Source organism: Planococcus citri, chromosome 2, assembly GCF_950023065.1.
Source record: "Planococcus citri chromosome 2, ihPlaCitr1.1, whole genome shotgun sequence".
In the NCBI taxonomy this organism is placed as follows: Eukaryota; Metazoa; Arthropoda; class Insecta; order Hemiptera; family Pseudococcidae; genus Planococcus; species Planococcus citri.
Window position 1 is genome coordinate 72,700,646 of NC_088678.1, and position 20,844 is coordinate 72,721,489.

The 20,844-nt window shown below is 33.1% G+C and overlaps 1 protein-coding gene across 2 annotated transcripts in view; it reads left to right on the forward strand.

Annotated features, from left to right (window-relative positions):
• The window catches only part of S6k (Ribosomal protein S6 kinase), a 34,580-nt gene that overhangs the window by 3,161 nt on the left and 10,575 nt on the right, over positions 1-20,844 (forward strand). For both annotated transcript variants that reach the window (XM_065352971.1, XM_065352972.1), the window contains exons 3-6: positions 4,299-4,557; positions 15,843-15,976; positions 19,355-19,546; positions 20,057-20,147. In XM_065352971.1, the coding sequence (XP_065209043.1) occupies positions 4,299-4,557; positions 15,843-15,976; positions 19,355-19,546; positions 20,057-20,147 (676 nt within the window). The remainder of the gene's footprint in view (positions 1-4,298; positions 4,558-15,842; positions 15,977-19,354; positions 19,547-20,056; positions 20,148-20,844) is intronic.

Genomic DNA, 20,844 nt, shown 5'->3' on the forward strand with positions numbered 1-20,844 from the left:
TGTGATAAAAAGAATTGCATTCAGGTGAAAACTAATTTTAAATTCAGATATTTATGCTTGTTAAAAAATTAAGGTAAAATATTGCTAATTTATATACTTGATATGAATTTTATCAATTTTTTGAAGGCTGTTTTCAATCATATTTCTGGGGGGTTAGGAGGGGGGGGGGAGTTTGAAAAATTTGCCATCTTTCATATGTGCCAAAGTCGGGGATCTGAAAAAGTTTGAAAATTTCCAATTGGTTTTTTTATGCTAGTGTTATTAGTTAACTTTTTTTTGAATTTTGATCAAATTTTGACAATTGGGTACTTTTTTTAGCCTTGAAGGGTGTCGAGATCCCATTTTGAAGATTAGTTCATTGAAAAGAGCTTTTAAAAGAGACAAATTTTAAATAAATGACGGTTTTCAACTTTATAATGTTTTTTTATGAAACGTTGAGCCTTCATTTTAAAAGTTGTTTAATCAAGTTTTCCAAAAAAAAATCAATTTTGGAATTTAAGATTCGTCAGAGAAGAAATTTGATTAGAATCAAATTCATTAAAAGTCGATAGAATTTTAATGTGTTTGAATTTGGGTGAAATGAGCATTTTTACAGTAAGCAAAAGTGCAGGAATATCATTTTGTGAACTATGAACTTGTAATCAAAAAAAAAAAAATCGAAATGCAAGTATTTTGGGCCATTAAATGTTTTTTTTTGTGAATTGAAAGGCTTAAGAAATTAAGAATTGAGAGAGAACGAATTTTAAAAAAATTCCTAGTGATGTGATTTCATTCCCAATTCTTTTTCGTCTGCGTTATTTGAATTTCTGTTGGAAAATCTGCAAAATTGTTTCGAAGAAATTCTCTGTTTTCAAAGTTATAGTGTTAACGATGACTTTGCATGAAAATTTTTCCAATTTACTGTTGAATTTTCTCAAGACGTTCGAGAGTTGAAAAAATACCACCCAAGTCTTACTTCCTCCTGTCCCTCCTCACATTTATTCCTGAAAATTTGTTGAGAGAGCCTTTTGAACTGGTTTTCAGGGAGTTTGCAAGGAAATTATGCACATAGGTAATTAAGTTCGTGTTTCATCAATTTTGGTCTCCCTCCCCCCCCCCACCGATAGTTTTTGAATTTCACTGGAAAATATTTTCCTACTTTCTGATTTTACTTTGAGTTCGAGATGAGTTGTATCGGGAGCCCTCATCAGTTGAAAAAAGTTTAAAAATTGAAAAAATGTTATATTTATCCAAAAATTCCTCATTTTTGTGTCAGAACTATTCCACTTTCAAGAAAAAACCTTCCCCAGTCCTTCAAGCTATTTTAGTTCCGTTGGTTGGCCGAAAAAAAACCTTGGTGACATTTTTTCTAAAAATCCCCCCCTCCCTCCCTCGTCAATTGAAGAAATGAAACAAGAAACGTAATTCTGTAAAAATCTTTTTGAAAATTTCCCATTTCTGTCCAAAATTTTCTGGATTACTTCTTTTTCCAGTAAAGTCTTCCATTTGGCCCCCAAACAACTGTAGTGGTTTTTGGTTCCCTTTAATCGATTTTTTTAAAAAAGTGCTGCATTAAATTGGTAGAAAAATTAATTTACAACGTTAAAAATAATGTGTTTTTACTGCAGGATTGGACAGTTCTCAATGTTTTTGCCCTCGCTTCGCTGGAGCCACTTCACTCTTTCTTTTTTATTAAAATTGTTTCGAACAATTAGTTTTTACTAAAATCTAAATCTAGAAAAATCAATTTCGTTCATTAAAAAAAAAAAAAAAAAACATTTTTACCTCTTGGATTAGAAAATTTTAAAACCTTTTGCCCTCGCTTCGTTCGAGCCAAATTATTTTTCTTTTCTAAAATTGAAATTCTTGAAAAGTTTTCATGCAAATTTGAAATAGGTATTAAATCCAGAAAAATGATCTCACAGATCAGAAATAAATTTTCTTGGGATATAAAAGTTGAAAAGCTTTTGCCCTCACTTCGCTTGGGCCAATTAGAATTTTCTTGTGATAAATTTTCTAAGGAAATGTTGATAACTTTCCTCAAATAAAATATGTTTCTTGAGCTATCCATCAGTGTGTTGGCCCTTAAAAGAGATGGAGATGGTATTGGTAAAAATGGAGTGAATTTTCGGACTCACAAGTCACAATATGTCAGCAATCTCAGCATCCCAGAAAACCTGCCAAACGATTTGTCACATGTTGAATACTCGTAATTTGACTTGGGCTCTTTTTTCCAAATTTGGGCATTTTTTCTCCGATTTTTTGACTGGGCTCTAATCCTAACCTTAAATCAGCCTCTGCATGCCCAAAGTATTTCTTGCAGGTTGTCCACAAGCCTGGAAAACCTGGAAAAGTCAGGGAATTTGGTCGGTCTGGAAAAGTCAAGGAATTTCGTAATTTTCACGCAAAATCCCTGGAATTTTGAAAAAAAAACCGATCAATTGCAAATTTTGGATAAAGACCTGTGGTGAAAGGAAAACATTATTTTTTACTTCTCAAAACACAAATTTTCAAAAGCTTTCACCCTCGCTTTGCTCGGGCTTATTTTCTTTTCTAAACCAAATCAAGTTTTATAGCTAAAAAATGAACTTCTCACGAAAAAAACATTGTTTTTAGGCGTCTCTAAATGCAAAACAAGAGCTTTCGTCCTCTCTTGGGCCTGTTCTGTTTTCTTTTTAAAAATCGACTTCCTTCAAAAAAACATCATTCAAATTCTAAAATTTTAAAAGCCAAAAAAACTACTCGTTCTCACTTTAAAAAAACCTTGTGTTTATTCCTTTCAAAATGCAAATTTTTAGAAGCTTTCGCCCTCGTTTCGCTCGAGCTTGTTCTCTTTTTTTCATCATTCCAATATTAAAATTTGAAAAACCAAAAATTTCACATTTTGAGGCCTCCAAAAATCTAAAAATGAGAAGAAACATTTTTGTAAGTTATATGAATATATGAATATTGTATCAATCGGCCAAACTTGATGCATGTATTTATTTTATTTATTTATTTTTAATTAGAAAAGTTGATAATCAAAGTTTGGCTGTTTTATATATTCGAAGAAGTATCCAGTTCAAAGAGAAGCTTATGAAAAAAAATTACCCCCCCCCCACTTCTTCTTTAATTAAAGTATGGGGTAAGCATAGAAAATTGAAAAAAAAAATAGCCTGAAAAAATGGGAAAATCTGTCTGGAAATGATGTGGACACCCTGTCTGGGATTGGGGAGGGGGAGGCATTTATTTAGAAGGTTTTGAATGAACGCATAAATTTGAAAACGCTTCCAACACAATTTATGATTTTACAACCAGAAAAAATCATTTTTCTTGCTCAATTTTTTTTCATTTTTTCTGTTTTTTCATTTCGTAATGCCCCCCCCCCCCCTCCTGAAAAAATCCAAATTTCAGATTTTTACTTCAGATAAACTATTATTTCGATATTTTTCGTTTTGCTAAAAATTTTCAAAATTTGGTGGGTACTTTACTACCTCCCTTTTCTTGCATTAAAAATTTCTGACAAATCTCACCCTGGGTAAATATATTCCTCCTTTTTCGGTTATGAAAAAATCAAAAAATTCGGTATTTTGAACCTGTACACAATGTGAACTTTATGAAACGTACATTTCCCCCTCCCTTTCCGTTCGACCCTCTTCAAACTCATTTTTTGTCGTTTTATTTGGTTCTTCGAACTATGTACCAAATTATGTACGTGTTTGAAGTACATAATTATGTTTCGAACACTTTGTAGTATAGAATAAAATAAAACCGAGGGAAACGACACCGACACGCGTCCACGTGTAAATTAATTATCGATCGCGTGCAAAGATGCTGACCAACCACGAGTCAGCTGTTGGTGAGAATACATAGATTACATATACATAGATTACATACAGTACAACATAATATGCAATGTACATATTATATCTAAACCTATACCTATCGTGTTACGTGGGAAGTTCAAGGAGCTTGCTGTTTTTTTTTTTTTTTTTTAATATGCGACCACTTGTGCCGACAGTTGTAATTATTACTGCAGCTCTTTGATATCTGAATATAAGCATGAGCCATATTTTATTTTCTCACCACGCAATGCACGTTATACTAATACTACATAACGTACTACTCAACGTAAATTATATCTACATTAGTACAGTACGCTATACAGAGCGATAAGATACGTACAAAAGATATGTATGTGTCATTTCCTATCGTACGTGATGAGTAATTTTTCATTATTTCTCCCCCCCCCTCGCCCCGTCTCTTTCTCTTTCATCCAAGTTGATAAAAAATATTTTTAAATAACCTACTATTAATGTGATTTTTCGTTTTATTCGCAGCTCCAAAGACGTAGAAACGTTGCCGATTCAAGAACACAATACGCATCGTCCTCGAGGCAAAACTGGCCCGAATGATTTTGAATTGAGACGCGTCCTGGGCAAGGGAGGTTACGGAAAAGTATTCCAAGTGCGCAAATGCACCGGTAATGATTCAGGAACGTATTTCGCCATGAAGGTGCTTCACAAAGCAGCTATAATTCGTAACCAGAAAGACACCGCTCACACGAAAGCCGAAAGGAATATCCTGGAAGCGGTTAAAGTAAGCTCGAATGAAAATTTGTTCATTTTGCTATAGAGAGTCATTGTCAAGTGCCACTTGCACCGTACTGATTGCTCATCATCGTCTGTCGCAGTAATAATTGTGCTGTTGAATGAACGTTTAGAAATGAAAACGAGAATTTTTTTTTAGGGTCTGTGTCGAGGCCTTATTACATACTACAAGTTGTAGCCTTGTGGTATACGTCTAGTGTACTCGTATACGTTCGAATGTGTTGGTTTTAGCACACTCGACAGTAATTATTGCGTACGAAAATGCGTACCCTGTGCCAGGGTATTATTTTTAGATTGGCGGTGTTCGCGAGTCGCGTTCCCTATTCCTTTACTCTTCGTTTCATTTTCATCGTTCGTGTACCAGACATGATTAGTACATACGATTGTTGGATTGGTAGAAAGTACGAGAGGTATATCGTTATGGTGGAGATGATGATCATGATGGATGGTTTGAGACGGACAGATTAATACGTTGTAGGTTGATTGTTGAGTGCAGAGTTGCTGAAGCAGCTTGTAAGGAAATTCTGTCGACGGATAGGTTTTGGTTCGCCATTTTTTTAGGTTACGTTTAGAATTTACGAGTGAAGAAGGTGATAAAATATAATTATCTGACGAGTAAAAATTATTATAATGTTTTTTGTTTTTACGTAGATTAATTTTTTGAGCTTCGTGTGACGCAATCGTTTTCCATTTTGTGACGTGATTCCAAGTTTGGTCTAAATTGAGTCGTGCTCTTTGAATTTTGAAGTAATGAAAATGTGAAAAACCTGGAAAATTGGAGGCAATTGCAGCGTGGTGAAAATTGATGAAATTTACTGAAAATCCTGTAAAATTTGTCGAAACATCATTAAACAGGGTGTTCGGTGTCTGGAAAATCAAAAAAATTGAAAAATTTTGCTCTTCTGGAGAAATTAGATGAAGTCTGAAAATTTTGAAATTTTTACCCAGAAATTGTTCGGAAATTTTGTGAATAAAATCATATTTGCAGAGTAGATTAAGAGCCCCAGAGTTTTTGAAAAAAAGCGAACATTCTCCTCATTGAAAGTTTTTTCTGGAATTGGAAATAAGCAGAAAAAGGGATTTGAATGCTCGCAAATTTTTTTCAACATTTTTGAGACGTTCTTCTGAAGCTAAAAAAGTCAACATGGCGACATCAAGAGGTGGGAGGGGGAGGGGTTGAACCCAAACATTTGATCATCTTTGGAAACTAGCTTAATATGTGATTGTGAGCTTATGCATACTTAATGTTGATAAGAATTTGAACTGATCAAAGCTCGATGCTCGCTCGATTCATCGTATTTTGAATTTAAAATGTAGTAATACGTAAAAAATAAAAAAAAATACAGAACAACATCACGAGAGAACATTTTTTTTATAGGTTATCGTGTATGTTAAATTCTAAAAAAAGATTTGTCAAATCACGAGAGACTTATTCATTTCGTGGAAGTGAGAACTGAGATGATATTCCAGTAAATGAACAAAATGCGACAGCGCCACCGAAACGAATTTGCTATGTAGGTCGAATCCGGCTCATTCAATATTGAATTGACCTCCTCCTGAGTAGGTTGGAACGAATTTTGCAAGGAATTTTTTTTTTGGAGAATTTCAGCGAGATTATGCCAATTGTCCTCGGATTTATTTAATCGGTCGAGTGTGTGAAAATTAAAAAATCGTTCATTAATGTTTGTCGATTTCGATGATTTGCAAAAATCTGGTCAGAAAACCGAATTTTAGAAAATTCGGCAAAATGATGTTGCTAAATAAATCCCAGATTTATTGGTCGATTTTCTGATTGAATTTTTAATAGTGGTGTCAATTATTTGAAAAAAACATCGATTTTGTAAATCGATTTTCGATTTTTTGAAAAAATCAGTTTCAAAAAAATCGATCCAAAAAAATTAATTCTGTATGATATGTAATCGATTTTTTTCGTGTTTTTTAAATGATTTTTTGGATGATTGTATTTTGAAATTTCTAGACTTCCCAACAGTGAATTTACATTAATGAAAAAACTGCAATTTCTAGAGTAAAAAATTTCATCAATTTTTCAATTTTTGCAGAATTTTTGACAGTATTTCAAGATTTTTGTCTTTTTTAGATCATTTTAACTGCCTAATTTTCTCGTATTTTTTGAAAAAAATCGAAATAATCGATTCTTGTAAAACATAAAATCGAAATCGAAAAAATCGACCGAGCAAAAAATCGATTATTTGAGGTCGATTTTATCGATGTTCAATTAAATCAATTTTTAATCGACATCACTAATCTTTAATGAAGAATTTCATGATGGAAGAGGATTTGTCTTCCTTTCCAGCCCTTGTTCTGATTTTTTTCGCCAAAATTGCTGAGAAAGTTTGATATTCACTTTTTTCCCAAAATATCCGAAAAGTTATCGACTTTCCCCTCAGGTTTTTGGAAAGTGTTGGTTTTCCTGTTTTTTGACAAAAATGTCAGAAACATCTTGGTTTTTTGTCAGGTCGACATTGTTGTTAAAAAGCCCCATTTTTTTGGTAAAATTGTCAAAAAGCTCTACTTTTTGTAAGAACAGTTTGAAAGTATTGATTTTTGCTTTAGTTATTTAAAGGTCCTTTTTTTCAAAATTTTGTACTTTTTTTTTGTTGTTAAACTTGCTAAAAGGTTCTAATTTTTACCAAAATTTACAAAAATTTGTCAGAATGTCTTTTTTTTTACCGAAAACCGCACGTTAAAAGTTCCTTTTTTGAAATTTTTAAATAGCTAAAAAGTCCATAATTATTTTCACACAAATTAACCAAAATTGTTAGAAAATCTTTTTTTTACCAAAAAACACACGTTTTTTTGGTCAAAATTGTCTGCAATTTCGTGTCTAATTTTTTGTAGGTACTGAAAAATGCATTTCCCCCTCCCCCCAACATCCATAAAGTTTTGACTTTTTCGCCGTAGCTGTCCAGAAATCCTTTTTTCCCTATTTAAATGATCAAATTAGAGCCCTGTTTTTTTTTCTTGCTAAAATTGCTCAAAAGTGCTAATTTTTGCCAAAATTGTCAGAAAGTTTGTTTTTTGCTCGCAAAATTCCATTTTTTTCGGCCAAAATTTGCCCAAAAATTTCAAAAGTTTTAATTTTTGTCAAAATTGTTGAGCTCCAAAATATCCAGAATGTATTGATTTTTTTCTAAAATTCCTAAAAAGTCAATTTTTACCAAAATTGTCAGAACTTTTTTTTTAACCAAAGAAGTTTTGTTTTTCCTCTTTCTAGATTGTCAAATAAAGTCTTTTTTTTCAAAAATCGTCAAAATTCTCAAAAAGTTCAGTTTTTTGCCACTATTCTCAAAAAAGTCTTGACCTGTTGAAAGCCTTATAATAATTTTTCGAAATTGGGAGGAAAAAATTGATTACAGGCAGTGTTGCAAGAGTGGAGTAGAAGGAGTGAAAGTGAGCTTCATTGAAGCGCATTCGAGTACTCTCGTGAAGAAGTATTCTTGAAAGGAGTTCAAAGTGGTAGTGTCAAAAATTTCTTCTCTCATCGCTCCAATTTTTTTTTTTTTTTTCATTAATTTATCATTTAGCACACTTGATGGTTTGATCTGATAAATGTATGCTGAAGTGTTTTTCAATAAGATAAAAATGTAATAATTATGTTAAAAAATAAGTAATTTTATGCCTCTAATTACTGAAAAATTACACCATTTTTTAAGAATAAATCGAAGCAGTAGAAAATAAAAGAAAAAGTGTGTTTTTGATCTCCCCCAAAAATCTTGGAGTGGAGTTGAAGTTGAAATATTCGAAATCAAAGAGTGAGGAGAGTAGGATGAAAATTGGGAGCTTCAATCATTTTTTTTGAATTGTGGCCAAAATTAAGACCAAAGGTCTTCGTGCTCGGGAGAGACGTTAAATCCCATTTTGAAAATTTTTTGTTAAAAAAAAGTGTAAAGGTGCCTTACTTATTCTATTTTTTTTTTTTTTTTTTTTTAATTTTTAAATGGTGCTTTGAACATTTGATTTGATCATGAAAAGTTGAGCTTTCACTTTGAAGAATGATATTTGAGCTTTTCTAAATTTCAATTTCTGATTTTAAATTTGGTCCTTTGAAAGGTCTTCAAGTTAAACTCGAAGAATCAAAGTTCTTTTTGGATCCAGTTGATATGGTATAACCTACTATGTACATAGGTTCTTTATTTTAAAGGGTGGGGGCGGTCTATAGCAGTCTATATTCTGTAATAAAATTCTGGGCCTTGTTTTTTTTTTTTTTTTTACAATTTTTGGAAAAAATATTCAAGTTGAATTCGAGATCCGTTGAAAAAAAATTGTTTAAAAAGGCAAAAGCCAATTGGATTATCGTAATTTGAATTTTTTCTTTGAAAAAGTAAGCAAGTGTTTCGTTCTTTTTCACTCTCGAATGCTCGAAAAAAAATCATGCACTTGATTTTAATTTTTTTGAACTAGGTACCTATTTTTGGAAACAAATTTCTCAAGAAGCAACGTTCGCTTCTGATTTCTCTTTGAACTTCCCGTGTAGTGTACCTTTTCTGTAATCAGTATTTTCATTCGATCGAACCATACACGCTTCGCCAATCCCCTCCGATCCCAGTTTGATAATCCGCAATTAGTTAATTAACTTTTAACCTAAACGTCGATCGAGTTACCTAAGTAAAACATGTTAATTAATAGTAAAATAATGATAAATTATACCAACGAAAAGCGATAGCGAAGTGAATTTACAATCTGGGTATTTTGAATTTATTAAAAATGAAATCGATATGGTAATTAAAAAAATTCACCGTATAAGGCTGCCATATTTAGCTTACACGTTTATAGTTTGTTTATATTTGTTTTCGAAGTTTTAAAATTTCCTATTAGTCATATTTTCCTCTCGAGTCTTTTGTCAATATGTATTTTAAAGACTTGTTGTGTGGTACTGGTTCGATCTTCTTTCTGATGCTGCAGCTGATGAGATGCTTCCTTGGAAAAGAATCGAGTCAACGTCGAAGTACACTACATTCCACATCTTGGCTACTTGTCCCGTTTTATTCGTGTACTCGTAATTCTCTTTCAGCTCTAACGTGATGTAATCTGCTCTTTCTACTTTACTTTCCCTTATAGTCATTAGTTCATTACGAAGTTTGTTCTATTATCCAACGCTTTCAACATCCTCCTCTATGTACAGTGTACACTGCATCGTCGTGGTGTACCGTCGAAGTACTCATATTCGCAACCTGCAAAAAAAAAAAAGAGAAGGTACATATTATACGCTCGTTACGAGCGAACTCCGCCTGTGTTAACAGCCACGAACGTCGAGCACTCGAGCAGCCCAACCAGCCAACGTCGTCGGTGAGTGAGAAAAAAACTAGGTGAAGGCTGAAATGTAAATCCAATATCAATGTCAATGTAGTAGCAAATGGTTTGAGTGAGCGATAAACGTGCTCAATTTTCAGCGCCGCCTTTCATTGCCATTGCCGCATCGCGGCGGGTCGGCATCTACTATTCACAACGATTCGTGTTTCGTTTTTTATTTACGGTAATTTAAGTACATTACGGAATACTTCCTTCTCGAATTATAGAGCAATTTCGTTTTCGTTTACAAGCGCCCTATGTCTGCAGTGTCTGGTGTGGTAGTTGATGATCGGTGGTTTCCATGTACTCGATGCTTCCTACTCCTTATTGTATGTGTATTGTGTATCCTGTTGGATGTCGTACGATGTGAGTTTCATGCGATGGAATCGTTCATGGGGTACTTTTACTAGATTTTGGAGGTCCTTTCGTGATTTTTTAGGTGTCCTTTTTGCCTTTTTATGTGAATGTGAATAGAGGTCGATATTTCCAATTGGGAAAAGGGGTTTCTTTGGGGGAAGGTTTTTGCAGAAACTGAAACTGAAACTTAATTAAAATGGATTTTTAACTATTATTTCTCAAAAATTGGAACGAAATGTGAAATTGATGGAAGATGCAGGAACTTGGCTGATGTGAATTGACGTCTTTTTTCAATCCATGACTCCTTCCAATCTCTGTGAGAACCCATTAGCTCTTAAACAAAATATAAGGTGTCCAAACAAAAAACTGGGACTGCTGAGAGGGTTTTGAATTTTCTAAAATGGTTCAAAAATTATTTTAATCTCTCTATAATTGATGAAAAAAAATCAAAAATAATAAAATTCCATGTCTCGAAATCACACATTTTTTTACTAAAATTTAAATTGAATTGACATTATTAGAGTCCCAATTTTGGCATAAGTAGGTTTTCAGAGCTAAATTTTTTCATCAAAATGCATCAAAATTTAGAAGTGTGCTATTCAAAATCTTCTTTCTATCGAACTACTTTTGTAAGAAGTGGGGAAAAGTGTGTTTTTTGGGCCAATTAAAAGAACAAAAAAATCTGAGAATGTTTAATAAGGCAGCTACAATTTTGGTAATCTCATTTCTCGGTCATATTCTAAGTACCAACACATTTTTAGGACCACTTTCAACATATTGTGTGAAAAAAGTGCATTTTTAGGGTCCAATTTTTTTTCCTAGAAAAAATAGATTACTCGAAATCTCAGAATGTTTGATTAAAGCAGCCGAAATTTTGGAAATCTTTTTTCTAGATCATATTGCGAAGTCCTTGACGCATTTTTAGGGCCAGTTTCAATAAATGTGAGTCAACGTGCATTTACGAGGCCCAATCATTTTGTTGGAAAAATACCCTGGTATTTATAGAGGACGTGTCATTGGACAGCTGAAATTTTGGGAATATTTTTTCTGTGCCATATTTCAAAATCCAACACATTTTGGGGGCCACTTTCGACATCAGTAAAAAAAAAAACTCTACTTTTTGGTCCAATTCTCTCAAAAAATGATTCAAAATCTCAGAATGTTCGGTGTTGGGCAGCTGCAATTTTGAGAACCACTTTCCAGAAATATTGCATTTTTGGGGCCCAATTTTTTTTTGAGAAAAATACCCTGGAATTTAAAGCAATTATGAGAGTATTATTCATGTGCTCAATTCTAAAGACCAACGCAGGTTTTTGGCCTGGGGGGGGGGGGTCATTTTCGACACTAGTAAAAAAATGATTTTTTTGGGTGAAATTCCCCCCTCCAAAAAAATGCCCCAGAGAGAATCTTGAAATGTTTGATCGCGCAGTTACAATTTTGAGAACTTTTTCTTTCTAGCTGATATTTCAAGTACTGAGGCATTTTGAGGGTCATTTTCGACATGAATAAGAAAAAGCGTATTTTTGAAGCCCAAAAGCCCAATTTTTTTCAAATACTAAGTGCCCTCGAAATCTCAAAACATGCGATTAGGTGGCTATAATTTTGAAAGTAGTATTTTTAGCTCGTATTTCAACTGAAAACGCATTTTGGGAACCACTTTTGACTTGAGTAAGAAGAATTGTATTTTTCGAGGCCGAATTTTTTCAAAAAAAAAAACTATCAAAATTTTAGAAAGCACAGCGAAGCAGCTGGAACCTTGGGAATGGTCAATTTAGGTCGTATTTTTACTACGATTGGGTTTTGACATCACTTTTTACATCAGCAGAATCAAAAAAAGATGGTATTATTCTTCTCATTTTACAAGTTTTTTTAAAAATTTGAGTGTCCGAAAGTTGCCCATTTCTCATTTGACTTATGCCAAAATTAGGTCCTCTAAACGCAGTAGTTTATATGTTGCTGGAAATGAGATTATCTAAATTGATGACGAGCCATTCGAGTTTTTTTTAAAACCTATTTTGGAACTATTTTCTGTAGAAATTTTGTTTAGGAGCACCATCGATGGTTAGTGGGGAGCTTTGAAGGGGGCTAATCTAAAAAAAAAACCTAGCAGATATTCGTATTCAGCGTTCCCAAAAACCTAACAAACCATTTTTCACACGATTTTTTTAATTTTGAGAAAATAGGGAGGGGGAATGGGGGCGTTGAAGGGATCAAATCCAAAAAAATGAGCATAATATTTTGTATTCAGTGCTCTTGAAAAATGTACGAAATGATATGTCACATGATATTTGATATTTTGTTAGATTTTTTGACGAAAATTTTGGGGCTCCGAACCCCCCCCCCCCCCACCCCACCCCTTTCTCTTTTCCATCCTCCCTCTAATGGTTTTGCGAATCCAGTATCAGAAATTTCATCGTTTTAAATACGGTACATAACAAAAAAAAAGAATACTTGCTGCATTTTTTTAAATTTTCAAATTTTAGCTCTCAAGTTTGCAAAGCTTTTCACAACACTGAACTTTCAAAAAACCTCAACTTCGAACTTTTGAGATTTTTGGAAGATATTTTTGAAATGTTAACCCATTTATATCAATTTTATTCCAGTTTTTTGACAACTTCGACTGCTCAAATGAAACTTGGTCTGGTGCTGGGGAGGGGGATTATTTCGAAAAAGGAAAAAAATATTAATTTTGGAATTACAAAATTCTAAAAAAATGTATGAAAAACTTAAATCGGAAAATACTTTACCAAACAACAGAATTTTAATGTTTTTGAATTTAAAAAATTTCCATTTTGGATAAAATAAAAAACTTGTGTAAAGATCAAAAACGCGGAAATTTTGAAAATTTGATCAAATTTTGTTTTAGAATTGGAATGGAAGAATGAGATTGAGAAGCATTAAAATTGAGAAATTACGTTCTCAGAATAAATCCAGCCCTCACCCCCCCCCCCCCCTCCCGAGAAACACAAAACGCAAACGAACGAACAAATTTCAAATTCCATATCTACAAGTCCAGTAGTCTTCCAAAATGAAAATTTTTCTGCGAGGAAATTTTGATGTTGTATAAAAATTGTATAAATTTTCATAATGCTTCAATCAAAATCCCAAAAATTCTAAAATGATACATCCTCAAAACTGACCCCCTGCTCTCCCCGAAATTGACTCTGTTTTATTTGAATTCTGTCAGCTGTAGAAGTTATCAATAGAAAGAATGAAATGCAGTATTTTGAGGTATTAAATTTGACCTTTGCAAGAGAATTATTGAATAAGGTGTTCAGTTGATGGGATTTTGATAGTAAATCAAATGTTCAACAATTTGAATTTTTGTCTCCATCCGCATCTTTTAATTTAGCTTTGGAAATCTCCATACTCGTTTTGAAGAATTATCAAATTTCCAAACCGAGGGATGAATTGATTCATATTCAATTTTTTTTTTCAAATATCGCAATCTGATTGTTCAGTTCACCTATAATCGTTTGAAAATCTTCGAGCTCTTCTTCTAAAAAACGCAAAATTTTCATTCCACTTTTTCGACTCGTCATTTCTTAACAATTATCAAAAAAACCTTCAATTTTCATAATTTCTACGCTGAAAAAATTCCTCTCACTTTACAACAATGATCGCACAATTCCTTTCGCAACTCCCCCCCCTTCCCTAGTCGTTATTTTCCATCATTAACATTGAAAATTGAATCGATCTCGAACCGTCGGAAAATTACTCGTGCGAATCGAAAATAATGCCACGAGCACACACTCATTCGCCTTCGCCTTCCATTCATTCAACAGTCAATCCATCGAGGCACATGCGCATCGAGCTCACACCCTATCCTACGATATCGTATAGATACGTCTCGAGTCGAGTCGACCATGCGACGAGTATATCTTCTCGCCGTACTGTGTGCCATTCCTCTATCCTAATAAACGGTGTAATAGAATCGCCGACTACGTACGACTTTCCATTTAGAATACATACTCGTATATACGGAATTTCCCATATTATCAACACGTGTCTCGGATCATTGGCGTAGTAAAATCGCGATACAGTAGAAGAGGATTGTGTGAGGAAAAAATGGCGTATTCAGAAGAGACCGTCTGGTGGCTCTCTCGTCGCTCACGAAGTCGACATAATCGTTAATATTATATTATGGTAAAGCCCTTCCTCCTTCGCATATCACCGCACACCGATGCGAATTTCATTTTAAAATGACGTATGTAAATTGTGTTCGTAGTACTACAACACATTTATACGTACTTACGTACGTTTACGTAGATAAATGTGTATGTATGCTACATACGAGTATACATCATATCGCAAATGTACACACGTATGTATTTCATTCATTTAGTGCAGATATATACGATTTAATCGCACATACGCGCAATTGACGTAATAATCTTATGGTCGGCCATGTTTATGGGGGTTAAGATTGGCGGGCTGGGTGGGAAATTATCTCAACTCGAGTTTATACATACAATATACATATATCGATGTATTTTAATGCGTAAGAAAGCATGTCTGGTCTGTCTGGGATCGAGAAATAACTCGCATTGCATGTGGATTGTGGATAGTGGTGTAAACAACGTAGGTAACATTTAACAGGAGACCAGCTTTTACATAAATGAATGGAAAAAATTGAGAGACTATTTTGCTGTTTTGAAATTCAAATTCGAAGAGATATCGATTCGTCATTGTTATTGGGAAATGTAGGTTTGGATATCTCGAAAGCATTGATTGATCTGACTATGTTCTATGTTGAGAAAAGCTTCAAGTTATAGGACATTTTTTTTGATATTTCAGCAGAAGTTGGAACTTTCTGGCAGTTTTAACCGAAATACATTGGAAGGACATTTTTTTTTTTTTTGGAAAATTTAAAATGAAACAACATTACTTTTGATGTGAGAAGTCAATCTTTTCCATCTTCTAATTTTGGTTGGAGAAAGGAAAAGGAAACTAACCTTTTGAAAATTTATATGTACAATTCAAGAAGTAAAAATCCATGGTTTTTGGTAATTCTTTGATTTTCCCTGCTTACTTAATTTGAGGGACTTCATGGAAAAGGGGCTTTAGATAGTCAATTTTTTTTACTGATTTTTAGAAGTTCAAAATAGACTTGAAATTTTTTTCCATGAGCAAACATTTTCCAATTCGTTTTTTTTTTTTTTTTTTTTTTTTTTCATGGAAGAACACTTCAAAATCACTGAATATGGTGGAATTAATAAAAAAAATCCTTTTAAATATGCTCAGAATTGTTAAAATGAAAATAAAAAACAAAAAAAAATAACTAAGGCCCCTTTTCCATAAAACCCTTCAATCTTTTCAACTTCGCCAAATTTCCAAATTTTTTCCAACTGGTCCAATTTTTCCCACAAAATTCTCAATTTGTCGCCTAAATATTTTTCTGAGTGTGGGGAGGGTTGGAGAAAGTGACAATACCCCCCCTCCCTGATCCCACCGTTTAGCACGCCACTGTACCTAATCAATCAGTACGTAGCATTTTAAAATAAACACTTGACAGTATAAAATGAATAAATGGATAAATAAGAACACGAATTTGATAATGACGTGAATTTTAACGATGTTTTTTGCGTTTTTTTTTTCTGATTTCAGCACCCGTTTATCGTAGGCTTGTCTTACGCATTTCAAACGGATGGTAAATTGTATCTGATTTTGGAGTATCTTAGTGGCGGTGAATTATTCATGCATCTTGAAAGAGAAGGAATATTTTTGGAAGATACTGCTTGGTAAGTGTAACCAGAACTTTAACCCACGTACTCGTATACTTCCTACGACTTCGTGGTTCTACAATCTACATACAATGTAGGTACTCGTATTTATTTACGTATGTGTAGTGTTTGTGCGATAATCCTCCTCGTCTTATTTTGTTATCATTTATGTGGTCATAATCGCGTTGAGATATTGGTTTTGGTACTGACGTAATTAGGAGAGGAATTTGGATTTTTCTTTTCCTTATCGGTCTCTCTTGTCTCGTGATTAGTTTGTATGCTTATTTGCCTAATTTGTTTCGGGGGTATTATGTTTTATTTTATTTTGATTTATTTTTCATGTAGAATTGTGATTCTATTGAATTTTTTCTTCAATATGAAGTTTACAGAGTCTTATCAATTCCTCATTTTGGAAAAAAAATAATAAACTAGTAGGAAATGGGGAAGCACAGAAAGTGTGAAAATTTGAAAAACTTAGGTATTCGAAATCGACACCCGTACTTACGTTTCCATAATTTTTCAAGATTTTTTTTTCGAAATCATAGGAAGGGGAGGACTGTTAGGACAGGATAGGTTGGTTGTGGAAAAGCACCGAGAGATTGAATTTAATTCATGTGAACACTCCTTAATTCGATGTCACTAAATTTGAGTGTCACTTTTTTATTAACTTATTATTTTTTTTTTGTGCGACGCCTCAAGGTCCCCTTGGGTGCTATTTTGATAAAAATGAGCCACCTACTGTAGCAAGAACGTGGAGGAGTCGGCTCCAAAAAATGAATTGATATTCAAGTACAATGACCTCGAATGAGTAAACAATGGCTTGTAATAAGTACCTTGTTTTTATAATCATTTTTTTGGTTTTTTGAACTTTTTTTGAGGGGGGGGGGGAGCCTTGCCTCCGAGTTCGAAAAAATTAATTTCTTTGGATGCGACCTTCTAAAAATGAATGATTGGACGGACCGTGAGGAGTGTAATTCAAAAATTGAATAGGTAATTTCGGTTTCATGGGCTTCAAATTGATGAAAACTGACTGGCCACTGACACCACATTTCTATGCTTTTTTGAATTTCTATGTATTGTAATGTAAAATGATGGGGGGGGGGAGAGACTCAGAATTCTTCTAAATAATATCACTCGAAAAAATACACCCCCCCCCCCTCTTCGGAAGTTGAAAATGAAAAAAAAGAATTAATATTAATTTTTTTTCAATTTTCCAAGTGACTCCCATTTTCAAGAAAAAACCTTCCTCAGTCTCCAAACAACATCAGTCTCCTTGTATGTTGGTGGATGCTCCCGCCCAAGTTTGTAAAAATCAAAAAAAAAGTCTATAAAAATCTTGTTTCTTATTTCTGGTCAAAATACTTTGAAATAAATTGACAATTCAGGAAAAAATCTATTTTTGGTTCCATAATCAATGTTGGTTTCAAATTTGGACAAAATTACAAAAAATTCTTGAAATTTATAATTTTTAAATTTAAAAAAAATGCAGAAATACAAATAATTATTGTTAATTAACCTCTTAGTTACCTATTGAAAATAACCATAAACCGTTTAAAAATTATCAGCAATATTGCAAAAGTTGCCAAAAATGCTTAAAAACTTGATAAAATGAAAATTTCATAAAAATAGTTAAATTCGACTAAAAATTAATAAAACGCAAAAATTGTGCGAAAATACCCAAATTAAAAAAAAAATGTTGCGAAAGTCATGAGAAAATCGTCAAATGCCATCGAAATAAGATAAAATTGGAATAAAAATCACTAGAATCATAATAAAACCTGCAATATTGACATAGAAATTGCCAACTGAAAATTACCAAAAAACTGATGAAATTTGAATGAAATTCCTCAAAATTTTGCAACAGTTGATTGAAATGTTGTAAAAACTTGTTGGAATGATGTGAAAAAAATGTTGAAACGACCAAAAAAACTTGATGGGATATCTTGAAATTTGAGACAATTTTACAAAATTTGCCCTGATTATTAAAAATTGATTAAATATTCTATTCTCAAAAGCCAAAAGGCTGTAAACGGCGTGGCTAGATGAAATAAAATAAAAAATTGAATAAAAATTTGTCAAAATTGTAGAAAGTGTTACGAAATTTATTCAACTGACTTCTAAATTATTGAAAATTGCCCTTAATCGATGAAAAAAATCACCATAATTGAGCACACTTCTGGGAAAATTGCCTGAATTTTTTTTTTTGAATTTCCATGGAAGTTGTTGGAAATTCGTGACCTATGAAAATCTGTGAAATTGCCGTAAAAGCTGCTCAGAGTGAAAAGTCGATGAAATTTCGATAAATTCAACAAAAATTGCATAAAACAAAGTTGAAACTTGTTAAAATGGCATGAAAAAATGAAAAGAGACCAAAAATCAATTAAAGGTGTCAGAATTTGAGCAAAATTTCTTGAAAATTGCATAAACTAAGAATACCATGTTGATCAAATATCATTCATCGAACAGGAATGAAATTCGCCAAAAATTACACGAAATATCATAAAAACTGTAAAATAGACACGATAATAAATTAATGACTGAAACGTGAGCCAAAAATTGATGAAATTTTAGTAGAATTGAGGCGAACCTGGCAACACTTGCTTGAAACATCGCATTATCATTCGAAGTTGCTTATTTTCGAAAGAATAATTGTGATTCGATTTGAAGAATAATTCGAATCATCCCCAACTTTGGTTGGTGGTTCTCTTTTACAAAGGTTCCTGATGTTGGAAAAAATTTTAAAAAATCGAAACTTTTCGATTTTGATTATTTTTTGAGGTGATCGCGAGTTCTTCTTCACCTGAGGGAGGAAAGGGGGGGGGGTCGATATTATTTATTGGTGCTTTTGTAATGAAAATTGAAAATTTATACGTACGAGTGAAAATTTCGTCTTTTTTGAGAACTCTGAGGGCTTTTCGTTGCGATTTTATAAAACCAGACTTAATTTCTGGTTCTAGTTGATTTTTATGCAATAGTTGGCATTGTCCCCTCCCCCCCTCAATTTGTTGACCAGTTGTTCCTCGAAAAAGTATTTTTATGGCACATTTGATTGAGAATGCTTTTTACCTTGGTCATTTTTTGTTTTCGATAATTTCTTGTTCAAGAAACCTAATGCACGCTTTTGTGAGATTACGATGCTCATGGCTCGTAATGTGCAAATTGATTTACATTCACCAAAGTTACACAGCTTATCGTGGTAATTACGAGTACTCTACGGTTGATAATAGTACAGTATACAGATATCATTACTCGATAAGCTACGACGAGACGATTAGATTAATAGAAATATTTCTCGTATCTGTAGATGTGTGTTGATGTACATAGACATAGGCGACTTGTATTTTTTATTTACGTCGAGAATTATTAACGATTTTCTTTATTATTATTCTCGTACAGCTTCTATCTGGCGGAGATTATATTGGCGTTACAACATCTTCATCGATTGGGCATCATATACCGAGATCTGAAACCGGAGAATATCTTATTGGATGCGCAAGGTCACGTAAAACTAACCGATTTTGGATTATGCAAGGAGCACATTCAGGAAGGAATCGTTACCCATACGTTTTGCGGAACAATCGAATACATGTGAGGCTACGTTATTTTATTTGGTTAAGTCTGCGTACTCGACTTCAGTCTCTTAAGAAAGAGATTATAATCTAGATGTCTACGTACACAATGCACATATGTCTGTATTGTACATAATTAGAATTATTGATTGAAAAGATAAAAAAGACTAAAGTACGTGTCGCTAATTTGCTATAAGAGTATTTATGGTTCAAGATAAGGGAACATGGAAAATACGAGGAGATATGCAGTGAAATATGCCAACTTTTGTGAAGTTGGTTGAGTGATGCAGGTGTACAGTACGACTATTGGAAGATAGATACACACGAGTAAATTATTACTACGAATTACGAACGACTGCTGTACCATATGTGTTGAAAGAAGTCATAGCCAAGGTCGTCGTTGAGTGGAAATTTTTTGTTTTCGGAGAAATTATTATTTTCCAATAATTGAGAGAATGAGTCATTTGTGTGGGGAGGGTATTTTTCTAAGGAGATTTGATCGCTATTACAACTTGGAATTTGGTTTCAGGGCGCCGGAAATATTGACCAGAAGTGGACACGGTAAAGCTGTGGATTGGTGGTCGTTGGGTGCGTTGATGTACGATATGTTGACTGGAGCTGTAAGTATCTATCTTGTTGTCGAAATGGAAAAGTACAGGGTGTCTGACGAGTTGAGAATACATATCTCAACTATGGCGATTTATCGATTTTATTTGACCGAAAACCCAATGTTGAGATTATTTTTTATTGGAAAGAGGATGGAGGAGGGGGGATTTTACTCCTGCAACAAATCGAAGTTCGTTTTTCGTGAATTGTGATTTTGATTTTTTTTCAAATGATTTAAACGTCAGTATTTAATTTTTGAAATATTGATATATTTCCCTATCAAAAAGTCAAAGTACAATGAAAGTTTTTCAAAATAGTGAGAAAAAAATTTAAAAACTAATTAATTCGTGTAATGCTTTGAAAGTTTTTTTTTTTTTTTTTTTTAGTTTTTCAAAAATTTGTTTCAAAATTTTTAAAATATTTTTAAATTTTTGCCCCAGTTCTGATGATTTTTTTTACAATAATTTTAATTTATTTTAACAAACATTTTTTGTGGAATTTTTACAAAAGTGACATGTCCTTTTGTTATTTTTTTAGAATTTTTAAAAGTTAAACATTTTTTGCTTGTCATTATTTCACCCATTTTCCATTAATTTTTTACAGGTTTCAATTTTACCGGAATTTGATTTCGCAGTACCTACCTCTACCTACCCTTTGAAATATGATTTTTAATGGTTCGGGTTCATGTTACGCCCCTCTTTCCCTCATCTC